Here is a 27,232-nt window from a genome sequence, read left to right on the forward strand (position 1 = left end):
CTAATCATCTACCCACACCTCAACACGGTGGATATCTTGCTGCCCCAGTCGTTTGAGCATCTACAGTTGCCCATAGCTTCTTCTCAAGCTCAGTTCCCTCCTCCACCGCCGCCTGCCCAAAGATTCCAAAGCCAGGCATGGGCTTCGGCTTCGATTCTAAAAACTTTCGACGAGCATCGAGAACCCAGTCGATGAGCTTCCGCAAATCATAGCTTTGACGAAGCCGTCTCTCCATAGTTCTCCGCGCGCGCGAGAAAGACCTAGATGCGGGCGACTTGTCGGTAGTCGACTCCATTTCTCTGGCCAAGATAACGAATCCCATGGGAACGTCATCCATATCATTGGACTGCGGATGGCGTGCGACAATATTTTCCATCGTCTGAAAAGCAAGCAAGAGGAACTCTTCAAGCCAGACCTTGATTGCGTCACGCCCACCTTGCTCCATGATCTCGGCAAGGCCAAATAAGACGCGCCGATGCTTTCCAAAAGTGACACTGTCCAGCTCGTCGTCGAATGAAAAGCCAGGAAGACCCTGCAAAGCGGCTCGTAACGGGTGCTGAACCTTGTACGCTGTAGGTGATACTCCGAAAAAGGATCCTTCAGAGGTGTCCTCGCCGACGAGAAGTCGATCCAATTCGGAGGAAAGTCTAGAGTCCGCGGTCTTACTTTTCCACCGCCTTGACTTCTGCTTCTCCACCTTCGCGGATGTCTTGACATGTCTGTAGTGTTGCGCTGGGCTTGGCTTTCGGCTGGGCAGTCCGCGCGCACCTCGCCTGATGTCTCGCGTGATATTTTGCTGTGTTGATCCGTCTCGAATCAAGTCGCCGGTCGAAGCACCTTCTATTACACTGACTGGGGCCATGTAAATTGACTCCAGTGCAGCCAGTCCTACGCTAGGATGAGAAGCAACAGGAGGCACAGCAGAATGAACCGGATTTTGGGTATTGCCCATGTCCATTTCGAAGTCTCTCGAATGACCAGTCGAGGCATTCATCTTGAATAATGTTTTAGTGTGGACACTGAATGGCTGACGGTATGAGTCGGTGGGGGTCAATGGTAGATGGGCTTGACTCATGGGCTAGTTTTCGTTTGTCGCATGCAAATTTTCCAGGGTCGTTTAACTCTGCCTGCAAATATGCGGCGAGTTCGACGCAATAACTGGCCGATCTTGGAAGTGAGAGATAGAAAGGAAGGAGGTTTCTCCCAAACCTTAGAGTGCGGTTTGGCGATAGTGCTAGTAAAAAGAAACGACGTTGAAGATGGGCGGGAAAGATGTCACATCGGGGAAAGTCAGAATTAAGCTCGCGGGTAGGGCTGTGGAATTTTGTGGGTCTTCGGGCTTGAAGACTCCACGGAAGAAGTGCGAGCCAGAGAGCCGGAGCTTAAGGAAGTGTTGGAAGAATGAGCAAGAAATGAGCAAAGGCATTCAAATAATGAGAAATTGGGTAGATGTTTGTGCTTTCTCATTTCATTACTCGTTATTTCTACATATTTGACCATAGAATGGACCTGTCATGAGTCAATGGCGGTGGTGCTGAAAGAAAAGCAGACCCATATCGTGCCTAACCCAGTTCAAAAGAAAATCAAGTTTTGTTCAAAGAAGCTAGGCCTGTTGCCTATTGAGAAATGTTTGTTGTGTCTGAGGAACCACAATCAAGTCGGCGTCACTGTCCAGGTAATACCAGCGATCGGCCTTTTCTGGCCTTGGAGCAGCAGGATCGATTCTGCTCTCTGCTGGGATGTTGAATTCGGCGGTTGTTGTCGCTTTATTTATAAAGCTGTTTGCGACGTCTGGCCGAGAGGTCTGGTTGTAATTGATTTCATTGGAGTCGACCTCTCCTCTAATCAATTCCGCCCAAGTCTTGTGGCTTTCCTCGACGACGCTTTGCATGTAGGTGACATTCTGGTACCAGTCCCCGATGATGTTGATGACTGGATCCCCTCGAGCTACTTTATAGTGCTGCGAAGTATTAGTTAGCACGACCTTTCACGGAACATGATAGGGAAAATCACAGTCCACCAGTTTCGGAATATCTTGATGGTCCCAGGGCGATACTTTTCAACATCTTCGAACGCTTTGAACAAGTCAGCTCACACAACTCTGTCTTCATACCTGGCTAATGGTCTTACTATTGATGATGGACGCCATGGGATCTTTGATGTCGATGCCGAGAATCTTCCAATCGGTTTCGTTGCCCTTTGCCAGACCCCCATTAGCACATCTCACATGACGGAACGACAATCCAAGTATCGTAGACTCACATCAGCTAAGGCAAGGCCACCGAGAATCTTGACTTGTTTCACCTGACCGACGTAGCCGCGGCTGGATAAAGAGTTAGTCACTCAATGTTTGGTAGACGCAAGGCCTGATGAAGCCGTAGTCTGCCTATGACTTACTCTTGACCGATGTCGAAGAGATCTACGGGGTCGTTGTCCCCCAACAGGCTGGTAAAAGAGTGATTGTAGTTCGGACTTTCCCAGGTTTGAGGGATAGACCCGTAGATGAAAGGGTACGATTTGTGTGGCCACACATTCTCCACATATCTAGGAGCGCCATTAAGAGAGTCATGAACGATAGGATCTGGAACATAATGGCCATTAGCATAATGTGGTGTTTTCCTGTGAAAGATACCTACTCACTTAGAGGCTCGCTCCTCTTGAGTTCAATTTTGCCGTCTTGCCATCTGGGTACTTCAACCACAAGATTCACCACTTGCTTGTTGCTCTCATCCGGCCAGACTGGCACATCATGCCAAAAGGAAATGGGGTCACCGTCCTTTTCGAGCCAAATCCTCCAGTCCTAAAGTCGAGTGTTCAGCATGTAGGATAAGCTAAATTCGGTTGATGGGGCTGATCACCTCTGTGTTGCGGGCACCAACTTCCCTCAAGCTAAGGGCGTTGTAGTTAAAGCTGTGGGAGCTAGTCCAAGCAGCACTGCTCGAGACCGAAAGCGCCGCAAGGGCGAAGAAACATCTGCTCGACATGATTACTCTCTTTAAATCAAGTCTCTATCGTGAGGTGAGATCATAAATCGTGTGCTCATGAGATAAGGTAGCGCCAAAGAAACACGCCACGCACTTGGAGTATTTTGTATGTCTACTGTGGCAAACCCACACTGCTTCAGTCTATCAAGGTAAGCTGTTCCTTACAGGGAAAGGGGGCTGAAAAACACGTCTATGTTTCTGTGGCGGGGACTGCCAGCAGGGAGGAAGGCTTGGCATAGGTACAGGCGTGAGAAGCTCTGACGTGAGGATTGGACGGGCTTGACGGGAAAAGATTAAATTGGAGATTTTGCATTGCAATCCAGGGATCCGCGCTGTCACTGTTGATGAGTTGGTGCGGAGATGGTTGGTTAGAGCCAAGGATACAGGGTTCATGAGACAGGCCAATGACGTAGAAAATGCAACGCACGTGGGAACGCTGTTGTTGTTCCAGCAGCAGAAAGGGGGATTTTCGTCATCGCGAATGAGAAATCCCATATGCTCAATTTGGCGGCCTTGTAACTGCAATGCATGGAGAGTCCGGCGAAAAATCGCCTATTCTTGCCCTCATCTGTGCTGTGCCGGCATTGATTGCCACACTGACGAGGATAGGAAGGTTACGGATGTACCGGTGGGTCTGCAGTAGGACTGTCTTGATCCCAATGTCCTCGGCCCCTAATCGGCCATGATGAGTTCCTTAGTATGCGTCTCTGATAGAGTTGTCGCCGTTCACTTAACCGTCAGATTGTCACTGACGAAGATTCTTCCCAGCAGATCTTGATTGTGCACGTAACTCGAAGCCTGAGGCTAGCAGTTGACCACGTCTCCCGCAGGTGTCAACGCGATGGACAGAAGAAACCGTCAATGTCACTGAAGAAAGTCGTGACTGATTGAATCACCAAGCAATCTTAGAGTCGAACATCTCAGTAGTGCCACTAGTAAATTTCTGGGCTATCGCTTGAGGTATGCGGCCATCAGGAGGCTACCCGATATCAGGGAGCTGGACCTTCTTTTGAACATCTAACAGCAGGCTATCACTCACTCTGTGGTACAGATTTTGGATAGCGCAGCAGGTCGTCTCAATGCCTTCCGCATGAATGTTTCACACAGAGACCGAGATTGAACACGTTGACAAGGGGTCCAGAGAAGCCTTCAGCATTGGTATCTGCCAAGAAGTCGAATGTGGTATGAAGGAGACTATGTTTATACCTAATTATTTTGAGTTCTCTGGTCGGATCGACTTTCCAATTCAAGCCAACCCACAGAACTCAATCACCTCTGTTTCCGCCGTTGCTTAGCGTGGCACCACGACCCTGAGTGTGGGTACAACTGACTGAGCTTTGTTCCGCTCATAAGGCATGGAAGGCGTTATTCTGGTGCCGGTCAAGACTGGACTATCACAACTTTCGTCAGCATGTAAGACTGGAAGGAACAATCCATTTCGGGGAATCTTGTTCTCCTTCAGTTGCAAGAGCGCAGAGTGGGCAATGGCTACACGCCGCGAATGCCATCAAATGGTGACGTCAAGGCAGCAATGACGTGTTTGGTTTAGCGCACTATTGTCTCGCAAGGCATCACACCGGTATTTGCACATCATCCACGACATCCTCATCTCCAATATGCTTCGCCAATCCGTTTCAACACAGAACATATCAATTTGAATACTTAGGCGAAGTAATTTAACGTTACGAAGGCTCTGCCGTCTTGTGGTCTGGTCCCGCAACCCGCTTTCCCGTCGGCGGTTGCCACACAGTCTTGAACGTCTTAGCAGCATCATTATACCTACAGCATGGAAACACACGATAAGCCAAAAACTAGAGAAACATTCTTTTTCAATGAACGGCACGATCGATCTTTACTTATGCTATTGCTACAAGTCGCCATCAAACCCCTCAGGCCTAGGCTGGCGACCCCATCTAAGCTGCCGCCCAACGCGGAGCGTCTGACGCCACCCAAGAACCCACGGAAATGCCATATAGAAGAGAGAGAATTGGAGGGACTATGGCTGTATGACATCACTCAAAAGTCGAATAGCAGGAGTGACAGAGAACTGAGTCCGCGGCGTCAGCGACGAATTTTGTACTTTGCCGGGGGAGGGTGGCAGATGCCACCGAGCAAGAATCATTGGACTTTCTGCATGGAACTTGTCCGACGGCTCGACAACACAACAGTTACGATCATCTCTGCACCTCTCGCACCGAAACACCCTGTCTCAGTTGCATTCCCTTGCATTCAAAGAGCGTACAGTTCCCTTCTAAGCGAATCACATGACGCCGGCGAAAGTGTGATTGTTGCTGGTGATAGTTCAGGCGGTAACATTGCACTAAGTCTCGTGGCTTGGACTTTGAAGCACCCAAATAAGGAGGTTGCGGACCCACCTGTTGCTGTCATAGCCATCAGCCCTACGGTAGACCTTCGTCATGAACTCCCAGAGATCAGAGTGGTGGAGAAATCCGATTCACTTCACACTTTCGAATCCATCAAAGCCACTGCTGAGGCATGGTGCCCCCCGGAAGCAACTAAAGAGTCGAGCAAAACTTTGCAACGAAAACAAGGGCACAATCATGTCTGCTACGACTGGGGATTGAATGATCCAAGAGTATCTCCCATACACGCCGATCTTGGGGTCTTTCTACAACACAACGTCCGCATATATGGAGTATCTGGGTCATATGACGTGCTAGCACCCGAGGCTATTGCTTTCCGAAATAAGTGCAAGGAGCGTGGAGTCCCTGGAGAGTGGCTGTCATGGGAAAGACAGATGCATTGTTTTCCTCTGATGTTCAAATATGGGCTCAAAGAGGGTAAGGAAGGCATAGACTGGATGATTCATGTTCTCGACAAGCACTGATGAGATATGGGCCTCAACAAGTTACAGCATTGATCAAAGCTGAGTCTCAGGAATCCCAACATGTCATGGGCGACTGACCAACCCTTCCTAAGTATCTACTTCTATAATATTTGGAATGAAGAAGTGCTCTTGATCCGATCTGTTTTTATTTAGGGCACGATTTGCATGATGTCGAGCTACAATCCACTGGTAGTATTCTCTACAAATCTTTCCGTGTACACCTTATCCATCCTTTTCGTGCTGAGTCGCCGTTCCCCTCTTGAGATTCCCTTCTAATGGAATATACGTAACTTTTGCCGCTTCAACCTCGAAGATGACCGTCACTTTTTCTCACGTATGGCCTCGGGTTTCTGAGTGGAAGAAGTGGATTATGATCGACCCAGTCAAGAGAATCATAAGAGATACAATGTAATGCTTCCAATCAATAGGTTCGAGTGCGGTAGGATTGGCTAACATGTTGAAGATTCTCAAGTATGTGGTCATTTGCGCCAGAGCTGTACCTCGAGCACGAAGTTCGGATGGCTAGATCTAGGATACAAGTAATTGTTAGCAGGCCACATACTTCCGTTGTGTTGCGTCTTCAACTTACAAGGCAGTGTCGTAGAACCCGTAGAGGATAACAACACTGGGACCACTGCCACACCGACTGATGGCGACTCAGTATCATCAAAGCTACCAGATAAGTGAGTAATGTCGGCGAAACTGGCAAACGGTCCATCACAACTGGCAAGGAACAGCGGTCGACGCCCGAGTCGGTCAATCGGGAGAGCAGCTGATACTGCTAGCATGAGGTTCCAGATTTGCATGCAACCGTTGATGAGCGTTTGATCTCTAACAGAGGTGATGCCAATTGTATCTAGTACAGCCCCGAGGTAGCAAGACACGATGTTTTGCCCGGCCCACTGTCCAAGTACACCCAGCGACATTAAGATAAAACCTCTGTGTCTGTCTCTCGGCGTGCAGAACAATCCTATCTTTGAAGAACTCTTAGCCACCATCTCATCGTCTTGCTCGTTTGATATCGGTCATCTCGAAGTCCACGAGAACAGAGCTTCGGTCTCCCCCGCCATGAAACTTGGCCAGTATGCTGCGAGACTTTCCAGTCCGGTTTTTGGAGACGAGAGGACAGGGCGATTCCGGGACGAGAATGGCGGCTGGGAGTACGAATAGCGGGATGGCAATCTGTAGCAATGATGGGATGCGCCAAGATCAGCAATTGTCGTGATTTCTGGTTCCGAAGGTCGCCCACGCCGCCAAGCTAGGTCTAACAAACCATCCAATGTTATAATGCCTGTAACACCATATCTCAGCGTTATTTCATTGACTTGCCTGAAGCCTCAAGGTCAGAGCCAGCACCTACGCTCCGAGAATTCCCCGGTGCAATGGGTATGCCAACTCCGTGATAAGACCAGACGCAAGACAACCCCACCAGATGCTCGGCTCGCCGAAGATAATACGACCGATGATGAATTCCGCCTTGTTCGGCGAGAAAGCTTGGAAAAAAGTAATCGATACAAAGAAAACCGTTTCCTACAAAGAGTCCTTTCTTCCGGCCCCAGCGGTTAGCAAAGTAAACCACCACAAGATAAAGTAGGAAAGCATGGACGAAAGCGCCGGGGCGGCGTTGATGGAAACCGAGCCATTACCTCTTGGGGCAGTCCAGCAATGTCTGCCATCGAAGAAGAGTCAAGAGACCGTTCATCATTGATCCATCGCAACCGTTCGCTGCGCAGAGTAAGGCCAGAAAGACGCAATAGAAGTTGAGGTCTATGAGGTGTCGTTGCGTATATCACAGGGTTCCGTCGTCTGGGAGAACAGCGACGAGTAACGGGCTGGTGCCTAGGTTCTTACTGAAGAATCGAAATCTCCCAACCATAATGTCTACAAGTCAGAGTTGAAGAGTAAAGCTTTAAAGCTAAGGTATATGGGGAGAATGCCAACTCAACTGAAGGGCCTGGGAGTGCGAGGAAGCGCAAAGAGAAGAAGACTTCTACGAAGTATTGGCTTCTTTGCGTGAATCGTAGTTCATTCAAGTGCCTTCTCAACTCTGTGAGTGAAACTTTCTTAGAGTAACGAAATACCAAGCGCCTTCCGCGACTTGATTGAGGTTTCTCTCCGGAGATATCTTGAAAAGCTGAAGTCATGTCCGTCGAGTATCGGCATATTGCACCTTAAAGACGGGGTGTTGACCTGATCAGGGGTACTCAGTGTTACATGTCTACCAACATTTCCCGGTAGCCAATAGTCGCGTCTCCCAGGAAAAACATTCTGGCGGGCAGTGTATCCTGAACTCAGAGCATGCGCACTTGTCAGTCTTCGGATGAGAGGCATCCCCGTAGCAGATGGGTGTTGTGGCGCGGGATGCGGGGGGTCTACAAACCTGTGTGGGGATTGATGTTGAAGAATCCCCGTTACATCTACCAATCCTGCGTTCTTCAAGCAGCAAGAATACCCGGGTATAATTATGCCGTTTGGAAGACACATCAAGAGGCTATGCAAAGTGACCGGGGATGAGCTGACTCGGGAAGTTCGGTCGTCACCAAACGTCCACCCCTGTCGTCGATTGGGAATATTGGCATACCTCCTCTACGACGATGTCAGGAGATTTTCGGATCTTGCAGATGCGAGAACGAGACTTTAACAACGGCGGTGTGGGACACTCGTCGCATCTAGCTGCATCCAAGCCTGTCTTTTTGGTATGCTAACCACAGTAAGGCAGTCTCTGGGCCCAGATGATGGTCGAACAATAACGAAATCAATGCCTTGAGATTAGCCTCGTCAAATCATGTCAGCTTGTGTCTTCATGTCTCGATGAGTAAACAGAAGCCGTAAGTATGCTACCAGTTTGTCACAAGAAATCAGCAATGTCACTTGAAATACTTCACAGTGACTTTAGTTAGACGAAGAGCGTGCTCATAACATGATACAGAGCAATTCTAATGGGGTTCTTCACATGTTAGAATTAGGGAAGACAAATACATGTTATTCAAGTGTTGAGTTGGCTCTGCATCAACAAAACGGTATCTTGGCTCAATGGGCTGAATCTTCGTTCTCAGTGACATTTACCCCTGAGATGGTCACAGCGGACCTCTTGAGTCGTCGCTCGAGGTATAGCCCTATTACGACAGCTTCCGTATCACACAGGAAACTGAAAGTATCTGCTAAATGTCGCACTTTCCCCCTGACGAGTCTGGCAAGCTCGAGCAACTAAGATTGAAGACAGGCCGCGAAACATCGCTATTCCTCGTGAGACCAAACTCTATGCCGTTCCTGACCTGATCAGCATTGGAGTCGATCAGAATGTACCAAAAGACATTCAAGCTCGTTTGAAAGAGGTCGCAGCCGACGCTGGTCCAGTAGAAACGAGCGTTCTCAACTGAGGCGACGGCAGCCCCTTGAGATTCGCCGGCTTGGGGAGGCAGTTAGCGTCCGAGACTATGTAAATCTTGAGATGTGATGCTGAGCGGGAGTCTTACCATGCGGCCATCCAGTTTCGGTGACCCACACCTCCTTGTCCTTCCCACAGACACTTGAACTTTGGGCAGCGATTTGCCTTGTTTGATCAAGAGCAGATATGAATAGGTCAGGGGCGTTTTCAATAGTATTGTTTTTGTCGGACTCCCAGTAGGGAAAGGAGTTGTGGCCGAGCCAGTCGGCGGCTTCCACAACGGCGGCATTTTCGGGTAGAATCCATGCAGTGTATGTGTCGACGTGTCCAATGGGTTTGTTTGCCAGGGGAGGTATGCTTTGCTTGATCAAACTTCGAAGGTCCGCAATGTACCCTACAATCACTTTCGCGTCGGCGCCCACGCCAACATATTTACCGGTCAGGCCGCTCGCATGCCGGTACAAATCTTCTGAGCCGACGGAAATGCCGATGACCAGGTTGGTGAAAGCCTCACCATACTGCATGTATGCGGCCGTAAGAGATCTTAGCTCATTGGTGTACATTTGGCTGCCGGCGCTGGCCCAAAGTCCGACCAGAATGTTGGTGTTGGTATCGATGGCAGCCTTGTAAGCCGAAGTGGGTTCAGCCCATGATGAGGTCGGGTCATATGTATTGTTACACTGGATGGAAGTATATAGACGAGCCGAGGTGAAGTTTTTTCCATCCGCGCCGGCAAGTGTCTTCGCGTTCTGGAAGTAGCGTAAGAAATCATCGTAGCCCCTGCATGACCCATCTTCGTTTGTGGCGCCATAGTTGAATCCCAAGAGGCCCGGCTGGTTTCCTGCCAGGGCGGTAGTGGCCAAGGACACGGCAACTGCGGTCATCAGATACATCTTAGATAATCAGTTGGGATGGAGATAGCTGAGGATCATTCGAGAGATGGACGAAATCCGATTCTCTCCTATTCCCCCAGCAAGAGAGTACTAGGCAAGCATCTTAAACATGGTGGCCATCTCGGTTTTCTTTGTTAGCCACGAACAGAGCTGAGTCGAACAGTCTTCTTTGCTTGAAGCCCCACAAACTGCCACACCTTTGAACAGACCCCTTTTCTGTTGTATCTAGGAACACCTTCTTTGCTATCGTTCTCTCAGTCTTCCGTGCGACGAAACCGTCAGGGCTAGTGACCCGAGCTACCTAGGAATTCATGCATCGTCTAGATCATTCCCTGAATATCGGCCAAGTTTCCTTGATCATGTCTCGATTGTAACATGGTTTTTATAAGGTAGTCAGCTGCTCAAACTGTGCAGGTGCTTCATCGAACCTTATGAGTGAATAAACCTTCGACACTGTACGGGTAGAGGAGTGAGAGATCGGGCCGGGTGAACATAAGGAAGGATCATCCGACGCGGGGCTAGCTCAGCGCATCTCGGGAATTGTCGACATCACAGGGCTTTGGAAGCAGCTATCGGAACAGCCAATGATGCATTAGCCGCACATATCATGCAAGGACGATGACCACAGTTAGCGCAGCCCCATACCCGAAGTGAAAAATGTGTGCTCCGAGAGGGTGTGAGAGGGCACATCCAGTCTTTCAGGGGCGCGGCCATCCGAACATACCTGAACTGATACATCTCCACGCCCGCCCCTGATTATACTTCGCGATGACCTTGGTCCCAGTCGATGCGGACGCGCGGAAACATGGGTAGACTTAGTTACTCCATCATATACCGGGCCCTTGTCGGGAATTCCTGGATTTGAATCGTTTGACATGCCTCGCGGAGTCTAGAGTGAATTGGGGAGGTGAAAAGACATTGAAAGTCTAACGCAAAGAAAATTTCACCTGGATGAAGCATTGAAAGAGAGGCGAGTGGGCAGGAATATGACAACAAAATCGATGTGGGTGGGCTGCGCCGCTGCGGGCGCTCTACGCTGGCTCTGCGGCCATAACGCAAGAGTCGCATATCTTTCTATCTCTGTCGGCACAGAAAGCGGAAGTGGATTCTAGTCGCCTCATCGACTACATTGGAAGTAGGTGAAGAGTGAGAAGAGGCCGCCCTGAAATACTGCCAGCCCAGTGATCACGTAGCGATAGGTAAGTAAGTAATTAATTAGATACTCAACACCATTGCGATGGTTACTACGGAGAAGCCACATAGAAGAAGAGGTGTGTTGGAAAGCAACGTAGTGCAAACGAGTATTTCCACGCCTTGTTATGGTGTTTTATCATGCCACAGGAATATAGAGACGGAGGGGTGTCAGATTTTAATTTTAGTCTTTCCTCTCCTATTGAATTCGGGACCGTCTTGAACATCCAGTCATTAGAACCAATAAGTAAAAAGAGTTCACCTCCCGGCGCTGAACTGGGTGCTACATCTCTTGGTGCTCATGCTGGGAAATTTCTGTCCCTCATTCCGGGATTCGAACTCGGGGTCTCGTATGGGCTTAGATTGTCGTCGAGTAGGCTGGTTGGCGAATTTAATTGTTGACCATGAACTACTTCACCACCCAGCCAGTTTGACCTGGTCCGTCGACCTAGACGGGCGCCTGCTGGCTGGTGACGAGAATGGGCTCGAGGGGGGGGTATATACCCTTTTGTCGTGGTAAGATGCGGCAAGGAAGCTATACACAAGGTTGTCCTGGCTGTACCTTCCTCTCCAGGTCCTCGACGAGCAAGGTGCCTAGAAGGATCATCACAAGACCGGAAATATCGCCATCAACTTGGATAGAATCGGAAAAGGGAATATAAAGCCAGCCTTGTGTGATACTAGTCCTGAGGAAAACTGCCCATATCTGTCCAAAGGTTTTGGGCAACACCCAGAGTCTCGGACGGAAGAATTTCGACCAAGGCAGCGAGATAAGGCGGTGCCATGGCAGGTTAGTCACTGAAATGTGGGAGCTCTGGGCATGAAATCCCGTTGCCGACCTGAATGACACAAAATACGAAGACGACACAACATCATCCGAATTACTGTGGCAAAGGAAGATGGCAAAGCTTAATATCAATGGCTAAAGAGTACTCACCCGAGGTGCGATAGCGAGCCTGTAGAGTATTTCAAGACCTCTAGAAGATTTTCACATAGACTGACTCTTCGTTAGCTGGCCGCTCTGACAGCGGCCAAATTTATACGAGGTCAGACGGCGACACCGCAACTTGCCGACTCCCCAAGCGTCAAACTTGGATCAAAGGCGTTAGTGGGTGACACTGCAGCGACTTACTCGATACTGTTCCTACATTGATTAGCCTCCACTGTTGGAGATGGTGCTGCTCCAATGCCGAACTCAGATTCTGCTACGCTGGCAACTGTTCTAACACAGCCTCTTTGTCCCGTCGGCAGCCTGTGCTGCATCACGGCGAGCCAGACCTCTTGGCGGCAACGAGGCCTCAGGTCTCGGTACACATTTTAAAGAAACGTTGGTTTCAGATAAATAAGGTTCGGGTGAAAGGAAAATGGTCACCAGATAATATCGAACTGTGAAGGTTTCATTGCTGTCTATGAACGATTCGCCGGAGGTCAGCGATTCTTCTCCTCACTCTCTGCTGTCAGTCACCTGTAAAACACTCTATTCCACAGGGCCTCAGCGCATCACGCGAAGACTTGAGCTGATTTCGATACGTCTCCCAGTTTATGTTATATGTTACTACCCGCCTTGAGGAAATATTGAGAAGACGCATAATGTATGATGCGAACGCCGAAAGGTGCTACAAGAAGGGCACAAACTCGCGCTCGTTCATGGAGTATATGTAGCATATAAGACACGATGGCAAATGTAAAGAGACACTTCTTTATTCATTAAATAATCATGGGTTTTTGATTTTAGGAGCCTGATAAAGTAGATGCCAGGCAATTCACCTGGAGCGAACCTATGGATACCGTATTGGACTCCTTACATCGTTCTTCTTTGAGTCCTTACGCCAGTATCTCCATAGGCCTTTTCGCACAAATGACAACACCCCCATAGCCGGCCGATATCTCACATCTGGAAGCGATCGATGGCGAGCGCGAGCTCCTTAGCCTCACGCTTCTCCACGTTCTCCTCGCTGAAAGCAATCCAGCTGTCGACAGCCCGGATCAAGCCAACCATCTTCTTCGTGTATGTGTCCTCAAGGACGCTGAAACCGCTACCAGCGCCACCGTCATCACCATCAGCACCACCCTCGCCCTCCTTGGCCATCTCTCGCAAGTAAGCCTTCCGAGCTCGGACGAAGGCGCCAAGTATCTCCTGGCAGGTAGTAGTCTTGATGATATCGTCGGCCCAAGTTTCGGCTGGCCTTCCCTTGGCAATGGTCTGCTTGATGGAAACCTCGTGGGCAATGTTCACCCAGAAGCCCTGTGTGAATCCTCTCTGCTTAGGCACCTCCCTGAAGAGGGTCTTGTCGGTGAACTGGTACTTGAATCGCTCGCACTCGTTCAGAATCATGCGCATGAAGTCGGCGATGCGGCCACCTTCACCTTGGAAGTTGGTGAGCTTGCCCTCGAGCTCGAGGTAGCGGCAGACATCGGTGGCGGCCTCCTTGCTCATGAAGTCGAGGGGCGAGAAGGAGAAGCCAGTTTTGAAGACGATGTGAACGATGGTCGGAAGACGGTTGGTCGCGATGAGGAGCTTGTCCCCGGCGGTGAGCATCGAGGATGGGACGTCGTACCAGTCCGTTCCGCTGCCCGGTCTCGGGCCAGTGCTGGGTCCTGAGACTGTAATGTTCCCAGCGTGGTCAGTCCCATGCCTTTATTTTTTGTTGGCACCGGACAGGGAAGGGGGCTGTTACTTACTTGCATTTCTGCGCAGGTGACGGAAGCTCTCCTTCTTCTCGCGGCGGCTGATGTAGACTGCGTTGTTTGGCTTCGTGGTCTTGCGGTAATATTTGAAGCTGTTGAACTTTGCGAACTGACGATCCATGGCGTGGCCAGTTGGGATGGGAGAGTTTGTCTGGACAGCCGCGTTGGTGGCTTCGATCTTGTCGACTTCCATCTTTCCGGTAGAAGCCATGATGTATTGCGATACCTGCGAGTCTGATGAAGCTGGAAGCAATAGGGTCGAGATCGATGATTGTTCGTTGTGATTGTCTGACTCGGCAGTCTTCGAGTCTTGAGTACCGACTGCTGTGTGGTGTGACGGGAGAAAGGAATTTTTTCAAGAAGGTTCTGCAGGTTATTTCAACAAAGAAGGAGCTCAAAGATCTTAACCCTTCCCGTGGGACTGTTCAAGCACAAAGTCCATCATTCCTCGGGCCGTGGATGAATGGACTGATTGTCGAGGGTCCCGCAAGGCAACATCGAAGTGGTTGCTCTGGAGAGGGGTCAGGGTAGGCGTGCTCGCTGCACGGTCCGAGAGTAACATTCGGCAGTAGGTTCAGACGACAGTTGTCCATGAAAGGTTGGTGATGATTTGGAAGACTTGCCGAGTGCGATGCTTTACAGTGTTGAGTTTTCACTTTGGCTTGGCGCAATGAAGGACAAAGATAGCTGAAGGTTCTCGAAAGTTGCGCCCACTTTCGGCAGATTATCCCTCAGCGTCGAAGAACCCCTGGGGGAGGAGTCCCAGACTTCAGGGGCTGGGGAAAAACCTTCATGGAGTTCATCGATCAAGGCTTAGCGTTGTGCGGGCCGCCGCCCTGAAGCTTCGCCATCGATCCCCGAAGCCGCCGGCCTTCACTATGGCAGTCTGCCGTTCGAGATCAGGCAACATTGAGTTACGCTAGAGTAAGAGAGCCCCATGGTCGGACCAGACGGATGGACAGAGGTGACCCAAGTGGAAGGAGACCTATCCGGGAAGGCTTTCGAGTTGTGATGAATGCCGGCCATTCTTGAAGATGAAGACAGATTTAATGAAACCAAGCCAATATGCCTTGCAGAAGTCTTCTTGGCAGTCTCTTTGATTGAAGCTGAAACTCGCGGGCATAGCAGGCCTAGACTAGAGAGCACGGTGCCGTTGTGCTAGCACTTTTAGGGCATACAAATCGTACCCAGAAAACGTTTTCATCCGCGAGACTTACAAAGGGGGCTTTTTATGGTAAAGGTTCAGCTACGATTGCAATCCAGAGCAGAAAATTTTGATGGCGAGGGAGAGTAAACAAACAGAAACATGAGATCCATCTTTCTTCGCCGATTTCAAGTCCCTTTAAAAGCGTTTTACTACAATTCATGGTTCATTGCCGAGATAAGTGACATCCTTTACTGCGTCTAGGGCGCTAGATGTAGAGACTCGGCTCACGTGGGAGGTAAGTGAACCACCTAACCGGCCTATGAGGCTTCGGTTTCGAGTATCTTGATTCCGATATAGGCTGCATTACATATTTACGAGTCCCTGACTTGTTGCTCAAGGTAGCGGCACTTGGGTTCCATAGGCATTGTTCGTGTTTTGCTAGAAGATAGGTAGACAGAGGTCTGTCAGACTATCAGGACCGTCAAATACCAGTCTTGGACGGCGTTTAGTGACTGTGGTGCTTACCTATCCTAGGTACTCCTTGCCCCCAAAGTCAAGGGACTGGCCTAAGTATGTGGGCAACACTGATCCATGGCGCAGCCCTCGGACTGCCAGGCTGTCCAAATAAAGGTAAATTTACCGACGTACAGACTTGAAGCTTTATTGTACCTAGGTAACTAGTATTGACGCGGAAAGTGGGAAAGCGACCCGTAACAGTCTTGCCGATTCACGAGAATTACCTCGGGCATCATCTCAATTTCCCCTCCTCTGGCAATACAGATATTCGGTTTACCTTTTTCTGTCATCGGAGGATTTATTGTCTGATGAATTTCGAGCTGTTTTCCGGTTATTGAAAATAACTTTTGCTTCTTCATTTCGCCCCGCGTTGTTTACTGACTGAGGTGCTACAAGCACGTTCACGGAGTACATCAAAGTCGACCTGGGCACAGATCTTCCGCAACGCCTAAGGGGGATCGCTAGTTCAACTGTCTCTGATTGTCTACCCATGGAATAAGAGTAAGTTTCTGTATACATTAAGATTTTCGGAACGCAACCCAAGCAAAACTACCCGGTCTCCGACGAGGAGCAAGAAATAGAATGAGACCGAATAGTGAGGAGCAAAAGCAAGGTCAGCAAGCACCAGTGCGAGCCGTGCCGTAGTTTAGCAACAGTCCAGGATTCAAGACTTGGCCGCATCTGGTTCGTGCGGTTTGCCTAGTAGAATGAACCGTGGTCATCTGCCACTCCTCGCAGCGATAAGAGCGCCTGTTTGTCATTTATCAGATTTCGTACACGAAACATCCTAGGATTGGAGTCGAAACTCTCGCCATTTCCTTCCTAGTTGTGCCATTTCTATCCGTAGACTCTAATGAACACGAAGGCGCCAGCGGTGTGGCTGGTTCTGCGCCCGTGAGAAACCTCAATTGGCATTTTCAAATCCCGATGCCCGTCTCTCAGCCTACGCCATACCTTTGGGGAAGATAATTTATTCACAAGAGTCAATGCCGTCAGGTCGGCCATTCGAGTGGTGGCACGACCCGTCGAGTGCGCACTGATGATGGCATTTGCTTCTCCGACGGCAACTGAACTTCTTCCTAGGCCCGGACTTGATGGAATTAGGGTGGGGCAATAACTCCGGGTAGGGCAGTCAAACGGATGTTAACAGCATTTCCCCTGCCGTCTGGGAGCGTGGATGGCGCGAGAAGAGCTTGAACAGCTTCGGCAAAACGGGCACGGCTCGAATTCGGGCTGGTATTTGTCTGCGGGCGACCGACACGCGTCAGCAGGTTAGCCTAGGTGTATTTACCTCGACTGGAATGCCCAGGTAATTCGTTCGTGGCTTTTGAAGAAAAACTACATCATAACAAGCCTCAAGTTGGACGGAGGTAGGCATACAGCGAGCGAACTTTAGAGCGAAGCCCTTATGCCAGTAGAGACACTTGCCCGTGGCAGTCTGAAAAACGTTGAGTGACTTACCGTCGACGACATTACGTTCACTCATGAGAAATTGGGGCAATGTCTGATCAACAAAGAAATAACCTCGGATCGTAGCGCGTGTGATAGGTTGCGTAGCGTGTGACGGGACGTCGTTGGGGCGTCCAAGTATCGGCCCGCGGCGGCCCGCACTGTCAAGCACCGACGGCGTCTTCACCTCACCTCGGTGAGTCCGGCACACCGAAGCATGGACACCTCACCCATCAGCCCCACCGAGAGCTCTTTTCGAGCGTCATCTCCCATCGATGAACCCGGCCAAAGCTCGTCGCGTCAGTAAGCAATACTCTTTCTGCTCTTGGCCACGCGAAGTTTGCAATTGCCCCGACAATATTTACCCAAGACTTTTTCTATCCAACGGACTTGAGCCTGCAAAGGTTACCGCCCGTCTCAACAACAAAATGTTTGCAAGCCGCGCCACCACGAGGTCGCGGCTAGCTCTCCGCACAACTCGACCACCAACAACGAAACCATCCTTGCGTCATACCTCGACGAACTCTTCCTCTTCTTCCTCTCGAGCGGCAGACCGCATCCTCGATCGCGTCCCCCTCCGCTTCCAGAAATACACCACCGGCCTCCGCAAAGCGCCCGTCTCGCACGTAGTCGCCTTCCTGATCCTCCACGAAATCACCGCCGTCGTGCCCCTCCTCGGCCTCTTCGGCTTCTTCCACTACACAAACTTTTTACCGCTCGAGTACGTAACGGGCCACTGGGCGGGATACGTCAGGGATGGTGTGGGTATGGCGGAGAGGTATTTTAGTAGGAAGGGGTGGTTTGGGTTCGAGGCCCAGGACCGCGGAACGATGACGGGGCAGTTGGAGGGGGACGGTGAGGTTGAGAGCACGCAGGATGTGCTGGAGAAGTGGCAGAGGGATGGCAAGTACAAGGTTGTGGTGGAGGTTGCTATGGCTTGGGCTATTACGAAGGCGCTGCTGCCAGCGAGGATCCTCGTCAGCGTGTGGGGGACGCCGTGGTTTGCGGGTGTCATGGGCAGGGCACGTGGATTGTTCAGATCCAGTCGGTAGTCACGGTTGAAGGTCTCAAAAATCACATTACACTCCTGGTAGCATATGGGCTCTTTGTTTGTGCTTTTTGATTGACCTATAACTTTTCTTTATCAACCTAACATGGCGACATGCATCCCACCCGTGCGGCAAGCGTACGGTGGACGTCTACGGCTCGTGTATAGTGGCGGAGTAGAGAAAAAGCATTTAAGGCTTCTCGTAGATCCAGTCGAACTGGGAAGCCTTGTAGGAGACGACATCGCCATCCTTGAACCAGAGGGCAATCTCCTTCTTGGCATTCTCGACGGAGTCGGAGCCGTGGCAGACGTTGCGGCCGACGTCGATGGCGTAGTCGCCACGGATGGTGCCGGGGGCGGAGGCAAGGGGGTTGGTGGCACCGAGAAGGACTGTGAGGTGTATATTAGCATGAGGTTATTCGACTGAAGGGGTGTGTGTAGAGGATTGGTGAGGGACTTACCACGACCGGTCTTGACGGCGTCACGGCCCTCCCAGACCATGGCGCAGATGGGGCCAGAGTTCATGTCTGCGAGGATGTCAGCTTGGAATCACGGTGGGCGAGGCATTGGGGATGGAACATACACTCAATGAGACCAGCGAAGAAGGGCTTGTCCTTGAGGTCGGCGTCTATTTGGAAGAGTTAGTTCTGCTTTGCGAGGGATGCGAGAGGAAGTAACGAACAGTGGGCCTGGAGGTGCTCCTTGCCGGGGGTCATGAGCTTGATGGCGACGAGCTTGAAGCTGAAGGAGACATGTTAGAGATGACAAACTTGCCCAGAGTAGGTAGGGCATCATCTGGAATAAAACTTACCCACGGGTCTCGAAGCGAGAGACGATGGGGCCGATCAGGCCGCGCTGTGGGAGAGTCAGCTTGCTGTGCCTGGCAATTGGCAAGTACCAGATGAGATGGAGCGTACCTGAACGCCGTCAGGCTTGATGGCAATGAAGCTATTTCAGGGTCAGCTTTTTTTTGTTCTGTTTCGTGGTGGTGATGTGTGCCCCTCTGCTGCTCGAAACCTCCCACGATGGCGGGGTAATTTCAGGGTAGTGACAGGAGCTCAAAGAAAAGCAAGTAGCATTGGAGTGCATTGCTAGCTTTATGGGCAGGAAGTTAGAAAGGGATTGAGGTGTGTACTCACGTCTGCTCGGTAGACATTTTGGGAGAGGTATCAACGACGACTTTGGGAGTTGAAGATGGTTGATGTTCTTGGTAGATTGTGGTGGTGACAACGGAAGGGGCGACGGGAGGAGAAGAAAGGTCTGCTGCTGACCGCTGGTTTTGTTGGCTCGAGGAAAAAATTATGTACAAACCGAAGAGGAGAGCGAGAATTATGAAAGTTGGTGGGGGCAGCTTCTCTGCTGTCCTGCGGGCGTACTCGGGGAAGCTTGCATTTGCATTATTCTGCTGCGGCTTCTTGTGCTTCGAGGCGGGGTCGTTGTCCTGCGCGCCGCCGCTGTGGTGGTGGGGTCCCGAGTCTGCCATTGGATGAAAGCAAGTACTATGTACCTAAGGTGCTTAGGTAGAAACGTGGTGAAAAGGTGTGGAGATTGCTGTACCGAGCTTCTGATACGGCAGTTTTGGAACTGTGAAGCCAGACCGCCTAGTTTCTATTTTGACAGCTCAGCACTCATGGCAACCAAAAGGTGGAGGTTCACCGTGATTCTAAAGAGAGGGTGAGGTGGGTGAGGTGTGAAATGGCATTGAACCAAGGGGAAGGTTCCTTACCTATAGCACTTGAAATACAAAACGCCAAGCTCAAGTTTCTTTTCTTTGGATCGTCACATGCAATTGACCTTGCATTTCGCTCAAGAGAAGCTCAAAAGTCGTGCAGTTTTGGGTTGATACATAAGTAAATAATCATGGTGCGTGTTGATTGAGATCCTGATTGTCAGGTACGAATCAGGTACCCATCTTCCGGCTTACCGCATCTCGGATAATCTCTTAAGTGGCACAGCGGGACCCATGTGATTTAATCGGTTATCCAGGATAAGGCACCTCTATGTCTTTTGTGGGCCCTGCTCATAGTCCCACCATTTCAATCTGTCACTGCCACTTCACTTGACATCAAAAGAGACTTGACAGAAAGCTGATTTCCTGCTCACGCGTATCGTCGTTCTCGACATGACTAGTGACATTACCAGTGAAGACAAAGTTCTCCTTGAACTCATTATACAAAGGCCAGTTTGTACCGTTGACTATGAAGCTCAGCGTCAGCAGCCATGCTGTTGAGGCCTGCGGTAGACCACACTTACCTGATCCGTTGCTATTCGGGTCACCAGTTGCCACAAAACTAGCCCACGCCGTTGCCATTATGGAGGCTAGTTCGGAGAAAGACTGAGGCTTGTCTTGCAGAGGCCATACGTCGTAGTCGTCTCTGCTTTGGTCGTCGAAGACGAAGAAGATCTCTTTCGCATGCGTTGCGCCAATGTAGTGAGGCAATCCGCTGACGATGACATCCCATCGATACTTGTAAAGACTGAATGCCAATTGGTTGATAAGTCAGCAACTTTTATAGTATCAGTGCGGGTATACGTACGGCACGTTGTACGCCGCCCACATCTGAGCCGTGTAACGAGTGGGCGCGATGATGTTAGAGTCACCAGCGAGCGTAACAGCTCTCTTATATTGGTAACCGAGTTCAGCACCAAGATCGTCCGGGTATGTGGCTAGAGCATGGTTCGTTGCGTTTTGGCGGTATATGTCGAACACTCTACTTGCAACCGTCTCGTTGGCCTTGAGCGAAGCAATGTACTCCCTAAACTGCTCATCCGTGTCGATCTTGGACGTTGGATAGAACGTGGCATTGTCAAAGTTGTTCCCTGGGATAAAGGCAGATCCTTCGTCTGTGTTGTGGCCGATTATGTATGGAACCTTGACGAAGTTGCCCTTGGCCAGCTGCGCTCCTGGGGCATCGGCAACAAAGTCGCCATCAAAGACTTGGACTTCTTAACCCAGACTCGATAACAATCAAACATGTGACTACTCACCTAGTCCATAGGAAGCCCCTGAAGTGGCTGTAGAATTGACTACGGCATTCAAAACCTCGATTGGGACGTTCCGCAGACAATTGAGTGCATCTGTCGTGCTGCAGCCTGTGCCGACTGTGATGTTCTCATAGACTTCGTCCCAGTTTGCGACGTCGAGAACTGTAGCGGATCACTTCATCAGTCAGAGAGTCGTAGCCTGGCAGATTGTGACTTACATGGGGAGAATGGCGAGAAACCAGCAGGGGCTCCCGACTGAGAAATGGCACCTCTGAACAGTCCGTCATCGCGTCCATTGTACGCCAGAAGTTGGGCACCGACAGAACCTGCACCCCTAGAGACAAAACTTCATCAGCTTGGTTTCCATGGTTTCATTGAGGGCTCTCGGAAAGTCTATAGAACATACGCGCTGTTCCCGAATATGGTTACTTTGGTAGGATCTCCTCCAAAGGCGGCGATGTTTTCTACGGACGAGTTAGCTGAAAACGTCCCATCAAGCACTTCAACAGCTACGACTTCCCTTGTACCCAGTTTAGTGCCAATCTTTGATCCCTAAAGCCAAGGTTCGCAGCTCCAGCAGCCACGATATCAGAACCTCCTAGAAAGCCGAAGGCGGAAAGGCGATAGTTGAAACTAACGCCAATGATGGGCTTCCCAGCTGCAACAGAGTCCCGAATGATGGACGAGAAGTTCAACCGGGGATCGGCGCTGCCACCTTGGAAGTAGCCTCCACCGTAGATGTACACGGCAACTGGCAGCGACTGGTCTGTATAGTTGGAAGGACGAACGACGTTGATGCTCAGACAGTCCTCAGAGATCTTGAAGCCAAGTGCCGCGAGCCTGTTGTTGTCATTCTATGGCAAGGTTAGCAAGCCCATCCTGTACATGTGGTTGTTTCAGCGATGAGTATGGTGATTCGGCCGCGTAAACGTACACCATAGCCATAGCAAATGTTGCCGAATTGAGTAGCGTCTCTCGATCCAGTCCAGGAGGTGTTCAGTGAAGCTGGTGGTGAGAATCGAAGGGGACCTTGAACAGGCGGCTGGGCGAACGGCATGCCTAGGAAGTAGTCTTGGTTGAGTAAAGGCAGATGGACGCCTGTATAAGAGCCATTTCTAGTTTGGACTTGTGGTGCCTTTTGACAGAGGCCACCAGACAGCCCGGCGAGTAACAGAAGCAGTACGCGCGCCATGTTCACGTCCGGATGCATGATTCTAACTATAATCAAGTACGATTTCCACGGAGTTTTGCGTCTATTATATTGCTGTCATTCGTGCATCGTGGGCAGACGATCACATTTCATCGTAATCGCTGTCCTGAAAATCGTCACAGTTCTTGACTCGCAACCCTGTCTTGATGACTGTTTCTTGGTCATTTCCGTATCGCTTAGAGCAAGAACTACTGGATCTCCTTCTCAATCGAGCAACTTGCAGGCTACTTTGATGCTTTCGAATGATAGCTCATCAAATTGATCAACCAAGCCTTTCCGAGACGTCCGCTTTGTGCCGCCATATCCGGCAATTATGTCCGGCAATTGTTCGTGGAATCGCATCAGACGTTCTTGCGATGGTGATGCGGATCATGAGATGGTGATCAACCGAGCCAATCCGGCTCTGCTGGATCCACCCATTCCACAATCACCGCGTGGGCCAGCATGAACCAGATCTCGAAGAACGAGCATGTGTAGTAGTGAGGACATAACATGATATCATCCCTAAAGAAGCTCACGATCTCAGACAAAATCAGGAAGGCGCTCATAGACGTTTCGCCCTCAAGCGTGCCTGACCATATCATCCATCGCAGGGGTATGACATTGCCCAAAAGCATCGTGTAGGCGCATATCTCGCAGGTTTATAGATAGAAGGCACCATCAGCCTTTCCTCATAGAAAGTGGCCGGGACCCTACGAACATTGCCATCCGTATGTGGTCTGGAAGTTGTCTACTCCAATGGCGGGGTAAATATTCGGTCAGTAAGGTCTATGTACCTATCCGTTTTCCAATATCCGATTAAACATGTCTTCTTCGATAGGCCCCTGTCTCCCGCAGCAAGCGACTCGAGCTAAGCCCAAAGTGGAGCTAGTCAAGGGGACAGCTGTTGAACTCAAGCGGCGTCTCACCTTCACAAGTACCTTCCACCCAAACGTCACCAATTCCTCCCACCCAACCCGATTCAAAGTGTACCAAAACCAACCACAAACGCGCGACGCGAGAGCACTACAAAGAAGAACCGCCTTCTTTTTGCTCTCATCCCCATGTTCGCTTCTTGATTCCAGAGTTTCTTGCAGCAGTTCGTTCAATCCTTTCGGACAAACACACAATCACCACACCCCTCCGCCATGGGGACCATCGGCAAGTCGTCCTACAAATGGACGACCTTCTTTGGTCTACTGGCGGCACTTAGCTGCATGATCCAGCCCGCAGGTAAGGACTCCCGTGACGCAATGACCTTTCTTTTACCTTACTTGTGTTGAATTCACGCTGCTTGGTTCCCCCAACTGCTTGACTTAGTGATACTGACAAGACAATCGCAGTCATGGTTAAGGAAAATGACTTCAAGAAGTGCCACCAATCTGGCTTCTGCAAGCGCAATCGCGAGTATGCCGATAACGCTGTCTCCCAGTCCTCGACCTGGGCCGCTCCCTACAATATCCTCCCCGACTCTGCCTCACTCAAAGACGGCCAACTCCAGGCTGTAATCCTCAAGACCATCAACGATGCCCAGGAAACCGTCCGCCTCCCCATCACCGTTTCCTTCCTCGAATCCGGCACCGCTCGTGTGACCGTTGACGAAGAGAAGCGCCAAAAGGGAGAAATCGAGCTGCGAAACAACAGCCCTGCCCGCAAGGAGCGCTACAACGAAGCCGAAAAGCACGTCATTGTTGGTGGCTTGAACCTCGACAAGGAGGCCAAGGTCGCCTACCAGGATAAGGACCAGATCACCATTCAGTACGGCCCCTCTTCCAAGTTCGAGGCTGTCATCAAGTTCTCGCCCTTCAGTGTCGACTTCAAGCGTGATGGATCTTCCCACATCAAGCTCAACGATCGCGGTCTGCTCAATATGGAGCACTGGCGCCCCAAGGTCGACAAACCCGCCGAGGAAAAGAAAGAGGGCGAAGAGAACGCTGAGAAGGCCGAATCCACCGAAGTCAAGCAGGAGGACGAGAGCACCTGGTGGGACGAGACGTTTGGCGGCAACACCGACTCCAAGCCCCGTGGTCCCGAGAGTGTCGCCCTCGACATCTCATTCGTCGGATACGAGCACGTTTTCGGTATCCCTGAGCACGCTGGTCCTCTGTCTCTGAAGGAGACCCGTGGCGGCGATGGCAAGTACTCCGAGCCCTACAGACTTTACAACTCCGACGTCTTCGAGTACGTCCTCGACAGCCCCATGACTCTCTACGGAGCGATTCCTCTCATGCAGGCGCACCGCAAAGACTCCACTGTCGGTGTCTTCTGGCTCAACGGCGCTGAGACCTGGATTGACATCACCAAGGAGAAGGGCTCATCCAACCCCTTAGCTCTTGGCGTTGGCTCCAAGACCAACACGAAGACCCACTGGATCTCAGAGGCCGGTATTCTCGACGTCTTCATCTTCCTGGGCCCGACCCCTAAGGATATCTCCAAGACTTACGGCGAGCTCACCGGTACCACCGCCATGCCTCAGGAGTTTTCTCTCGGCTACCACCAGTGCCGTTGGAACTACATCTCCGATGATGATGTCAAGGACGTTGACCGCAAGTTTGATAAGTTCAAGATCCCCTACGACGTCATTTGGCTCGATATTGAGTACACCGATGGCAAGAAGTACTTCACCTGGGACGCCGACATGTTCAAGGACCCTATCGGCATGGGCAAGGCTCTTGATGAGCACGGCAGAAACCTTGTGGTTATCATCGATCCCCATATTAAGAACGAGGGGAAGTACGATATCACCGAGCAAATGAACTCCAAGGGCCTAGCCGTCTTGAACAAGGAGGGCAAGCCTTTCGAGGGTTGGTGCTGGCCTGGTTCTTCGCACTGGGTCGATTGCTTCAACCCCAAGGCCGTCGAGTGGTGGGCTGGCCTCTTCGACTACGCCGCTTTCAAGGGCACCATGGAGAACACATTCATCTGGAACGACATGAACGAGCCCTCTGTGTTTAATGGACCTGAGGTTACCATGCCCAAGGACAACATTCACCACGGAAACTGGGAGCACCGTGATGTGCACAACATCAACGGCATGACCTTCCACAACGCTACCTTTGAGGCTCTCCTCACTCGCAAGAAGGGCGAGCTCCGCAGACCTTTCGTCCTTACCCGCTCCTTCTACGCTGGCTCTCAGCGTCTTGGTGCCATGTGGACAGGAGACAACCAGGCATCGTGGGAGCACCTGGGCGCTGCCGTTCCCATGATTCTGAACCAGGGCATTTCCGGATTTCCCTTTGCTGGCGCCGATGTTGGAGGCTTTTTCGGTAACCCCGAGCCTGAGCTGATGGCACGCTGGTACCAGGGCGGAGCTTTCTACCCCTTCTTCCGTGGCCACGCTCACATTGATGCTCGTCGCCGCGAGCCTTACATGCTTGCGGAGCCGTTCAGAGGCATCCTCACTGCCGCCATCCGCCTTCGCTACAGCTTGATGCCTTCGTGGTACACTGCCTTCTTCCACGCCCATCGCGACGGCAGCCCGATTGTTCGTCCCATGTTCTGGACCAACCCCACGGAGGAGTCTGGCTTCGCCATTGACGATCAGCTGTTCGTCGGATCGACTGGTCTTCTCCACAAGCCCGTTGTTGAGAAGGACAGGGAGTCTGTCGACATCTATATTCCTGATGACGAAGTGTACTACGACTACTTTACCTACGAAAAGCTCGCCACCAAGAAGGGCCAGTATCTCACCAGGGACGTCGCCCTCGACCAGATCGCGCTTCTCATGCGTGGTGGCCACATCTTTCCTCGCCGTGACCGCCCCCGCCGTTCGGCTAAGCTCATGCGCTTCGACGACTACACCCTCGTCATCAGCGTTGGCAAAGATGGCCATGCCGAGGGTGAGCTGTACGTCGATGACGGAGACTCTTTCGACTTCGAGAAGGGCCAGTACATCTACCGCAAGTTCAAGCTTGACGGCAAGACCATTGCATCCTCTGATGCCGAGGGCCGTGACTCCAAGTCTACCAAGGAGGGTTCCTGGCTCAAGGCCATGAAGGAGGTTTACGTCGACAAGATCATTGTTGTTGGTGCTACCAACCAGCTCAACAAGAAGGAGGTTACTGTCACGTCAGAGGGCAAAAGCTGGACTGTCCCTGTTCAGTACCACGCTGCCGAGAAGGGCCGCGCCGCCTACGCAGTTGTAGGCAGAGTTGCCGCCCGTGTTGGAGAGGACTTCAACATCGCGTTGGCTTGAGACCGTACAAGGATACGAGTCCACCGTCCGAGGATGAGGAGACATACTTGAGCTGGCGCAACACCTCTGACGTGCTTCATCGTTGGATTCTTCGCCTGGGATGTCCTGAACGGCAGAACTCGACGATCAGGAGACGGGAAAACGACGAAGACGCCTGAGCGGTGAAGCACACTAAGAATAGACACAGTGAGCTCCACTGATCGCCACAAGGGCTGATGATCGAGAGACTTCACAAGTCATTAGAGCGCTCCATTAGAGAGAGAATTGACGAACACGTTCATAAAGATTGCTTAACTTGAGCATAAACTCCTTACCCCTTTGTGACTCCGTGCGATCTCGGTTATTTAATCTAGAACTGGGGCGGTGGCTTGTGGGTGGAACGGTGCAACATCGGTCGGGGCTCCTCCGCTGCAGTGGATAGACTTCGTGGAGCCTCATTCCCAAGATTTTCCGCTCCCCTCCGCCCCCGACTTCCGCCTGGAAACAATCCACGATGGCGTGAGTTCTGGCTCTGTAACTCCACATGTCCGGGGAGCCTGTTAAGCTTAGCACAGCCTCGCTCGCTTGCGATGGGCTTGATTTCCCTGGTGGACCTCTGCATGGCGAGATGCTCAGGGGTAGCGGCTACAGCCTACAAACATCTTGTCCTGGATAACGACTTGGTTTCTGCGATGGGAAGGGCTCGCTCAATGCGCTAAATGTTGAGGCCAA

At 51.1% G+C, this 27,232-nt stretch overlaps 9 protein-coding genes across 9 annotated transcripts; 3 read left to right on the forward strand and 6 right to left on the reverse strand.

Moving 5' to 3' along the window:
- Positions 1-19: 19 nt before the first annotated feature.
- On the reverse strand, positions 20-994 carry CCOS01_00357 (uncharacterized protein; the record flags this gene model as incomplete). The annotated part of the gene is made up of 1 exon (XM_060448554.1): positions 20-994. One exon carries the CDS (start codon positions 992-994, stop codon positions 20-22), a length of 975 nt encoding a protein of 324 aa, XP_060319992.1.
- A 609-nt stretch (positions 995-1,603) lies between these two features.
- CCOS01_00358 (inorganic pyrophosphatase) lies at positions 1,604-2,984 on the reverse strand (the record flags this gene model as incomplete). Its single annotated transcript, XM_060448555.1, has 7 exons — positions 1,604-1,960; positions 2,014-2,075; positions 2,131-2,197; positions 2,263-2,323; positions 2,398-2,581; positions 2,641-2,800; positions 2,859-2,984. 7 exons carry the CDS (start codon positions 2,982-2,984, stop codon positions 1,604-1,606), a joined length of 1,017 nt encoding a protein of 338 aa, XP_060319993.1.
- A 1,858-nt stretch (positions 2,985-4,842) lies between these two features.
- On the forward strand, positions 4,843-5,832 carry CCOS01_00359 (uncharacterized protein; the record flags this gene model as incomplete). Its single annotated transcript, XM_060448556.1, has 1 exon — positions 4,843-5,832. One exon carries the CDS (start codon positions 4,843-4,845, stop codon positions 5,830-5,832), a length of 990 nt encoding a protein of 329 aa, XP_060319994.1.
- A 3,161-nt stretch (positions 5,833-8,993) lies between these two features.
- Positions 8,994-10,113, reverse strand: CCOS01_00360 (GPI-anchored cell wall beta-1,3-endoglucanase EglC; the record flags this gene model as incomplete). The annotated part of the gene is made up of 2 exons (XM_060448557.1): positions 8,994-9,241; positions 9,309-10,113. The coding sequence occupies 2 exons, from the start codon at positions 10,111-10,113 to the stop codon at positions 8,994-8,996; spliced, it is 1,053 nt and encodes a 350-aa protein (XP_060319995.1).
- Positions 10,114-13,192: 3,079 nt separating this feature from the next.
- Positions 13,193-14,203, reverse strand: CCOS01_00361 (uncharacterized protein; the record flags this gene model as incomplete). The annotated part of the gene is made up of 2 exons (XM_060448558.1): positions 13,193-13,908; positions 13,987-14,203. 2 exons carry the CDS (start codon positions 14,201-14,203, stop codon positions 13,193-13,195), a joined length of 933 nt encoding a protein of 310 aa, XP_060319996.1.
- Positions 14,204-17,532: 3,329 nt separating this feature from the next.
- CCOS01_00362 (uncharacterized protein) lies at positions 17,533-18,156 on the forward strand (the record flags this gene model as incomplete). The annotated part of the gene is made up of 1 exon (XM_060448559.1): positions 17,533-18,156. One exon carries the CDS (start codon positions 17,533-17,535, stop codon positions 18,154-18,156), a length of 624 nt encoding a protein of 207 aa, XP_060319997.1.
- Positions 18,157-18,342: 186 nt separating this feature from the next.
- Positions 18,343-19,635, reverse strand: CCOS01_00363 (nucleoside diphosphate kinase; the record flags this gene model as incomplete). Its single annotated transcript, XM_060448560.1, has 7 exons — positions 18,343-18,542; positions 18,614-18,679; positions 18,736-18,780; positions 18,835-18,893; positions 18,964-19,007; positions 19,070-19,100; positions 19,292-19,635. 7 exons carry the CDS (start codon positions 19,633-19,635, stop codon positions 18,343-18,345), a joined length of 789 nt encoding a protein of 262 aa, XP_060319998.1.
- A 582-nt stretch (positions 19,636-20,217) lies between these two features.
- On the reverse strand, positions 20,218-22,347 carry CCOS01_00364 (lipase 2; the record flags this gene model as incomplete). The annotated part of the gene is made up of 8 exons (XM_060448561.1): positions 20,218-20,348; positions 20,406-20,629; positions 20,690-21,095; positions 21,141-21,299; positions 21,356-21,471; positions 21,544-21,689; positions 21,776-21,991; positions 22,072-22,347. 8 exons carry the CDS (start codon positions 22,345-22,347, stop codon positions 20,218-20,220), a joined length of 1,674 nt encoding a protein of 557 aa, XP_060319999.1.
- A 1,127-nt stretch (positions 22,348-23,474) lies between these two features.
- CCOS01_00365 (glycosyl hydrolase family 31) lies at positions 23,475-26,521 on the forward strand (the record flags this gene model as incomplete). The annotated part of the gene is made up of 2 exons (XM_060448562.1): positions 23,475-23,559; positions 23,670-26,521. 2 exons carry the CDS (start codon positions 23,475-23,477, stop codon positions 26,519-26,521), a joined length of 2,937 nt encoding a protein of 978 aa, XP_060320000.1.
- Between the last annotated feature and the right edge of the window lie 711 nt (positions 26,522-27,232).

The sequence above is a fragment of the Colletotrichum costaricense genome, assembly GCF_030867565.1.
Source record: "Colletotrichum costaricense strain IMI 309622 chromosome Unknown Scaffold_1.1, whole genome shotgun sequence".
NCBI lineage: Eukaryota > Fungi > Ascomycota > Sordariomycetes > Glomerellales > Glomerellaceae > Colletotrichum > Colletotrichum costaricense.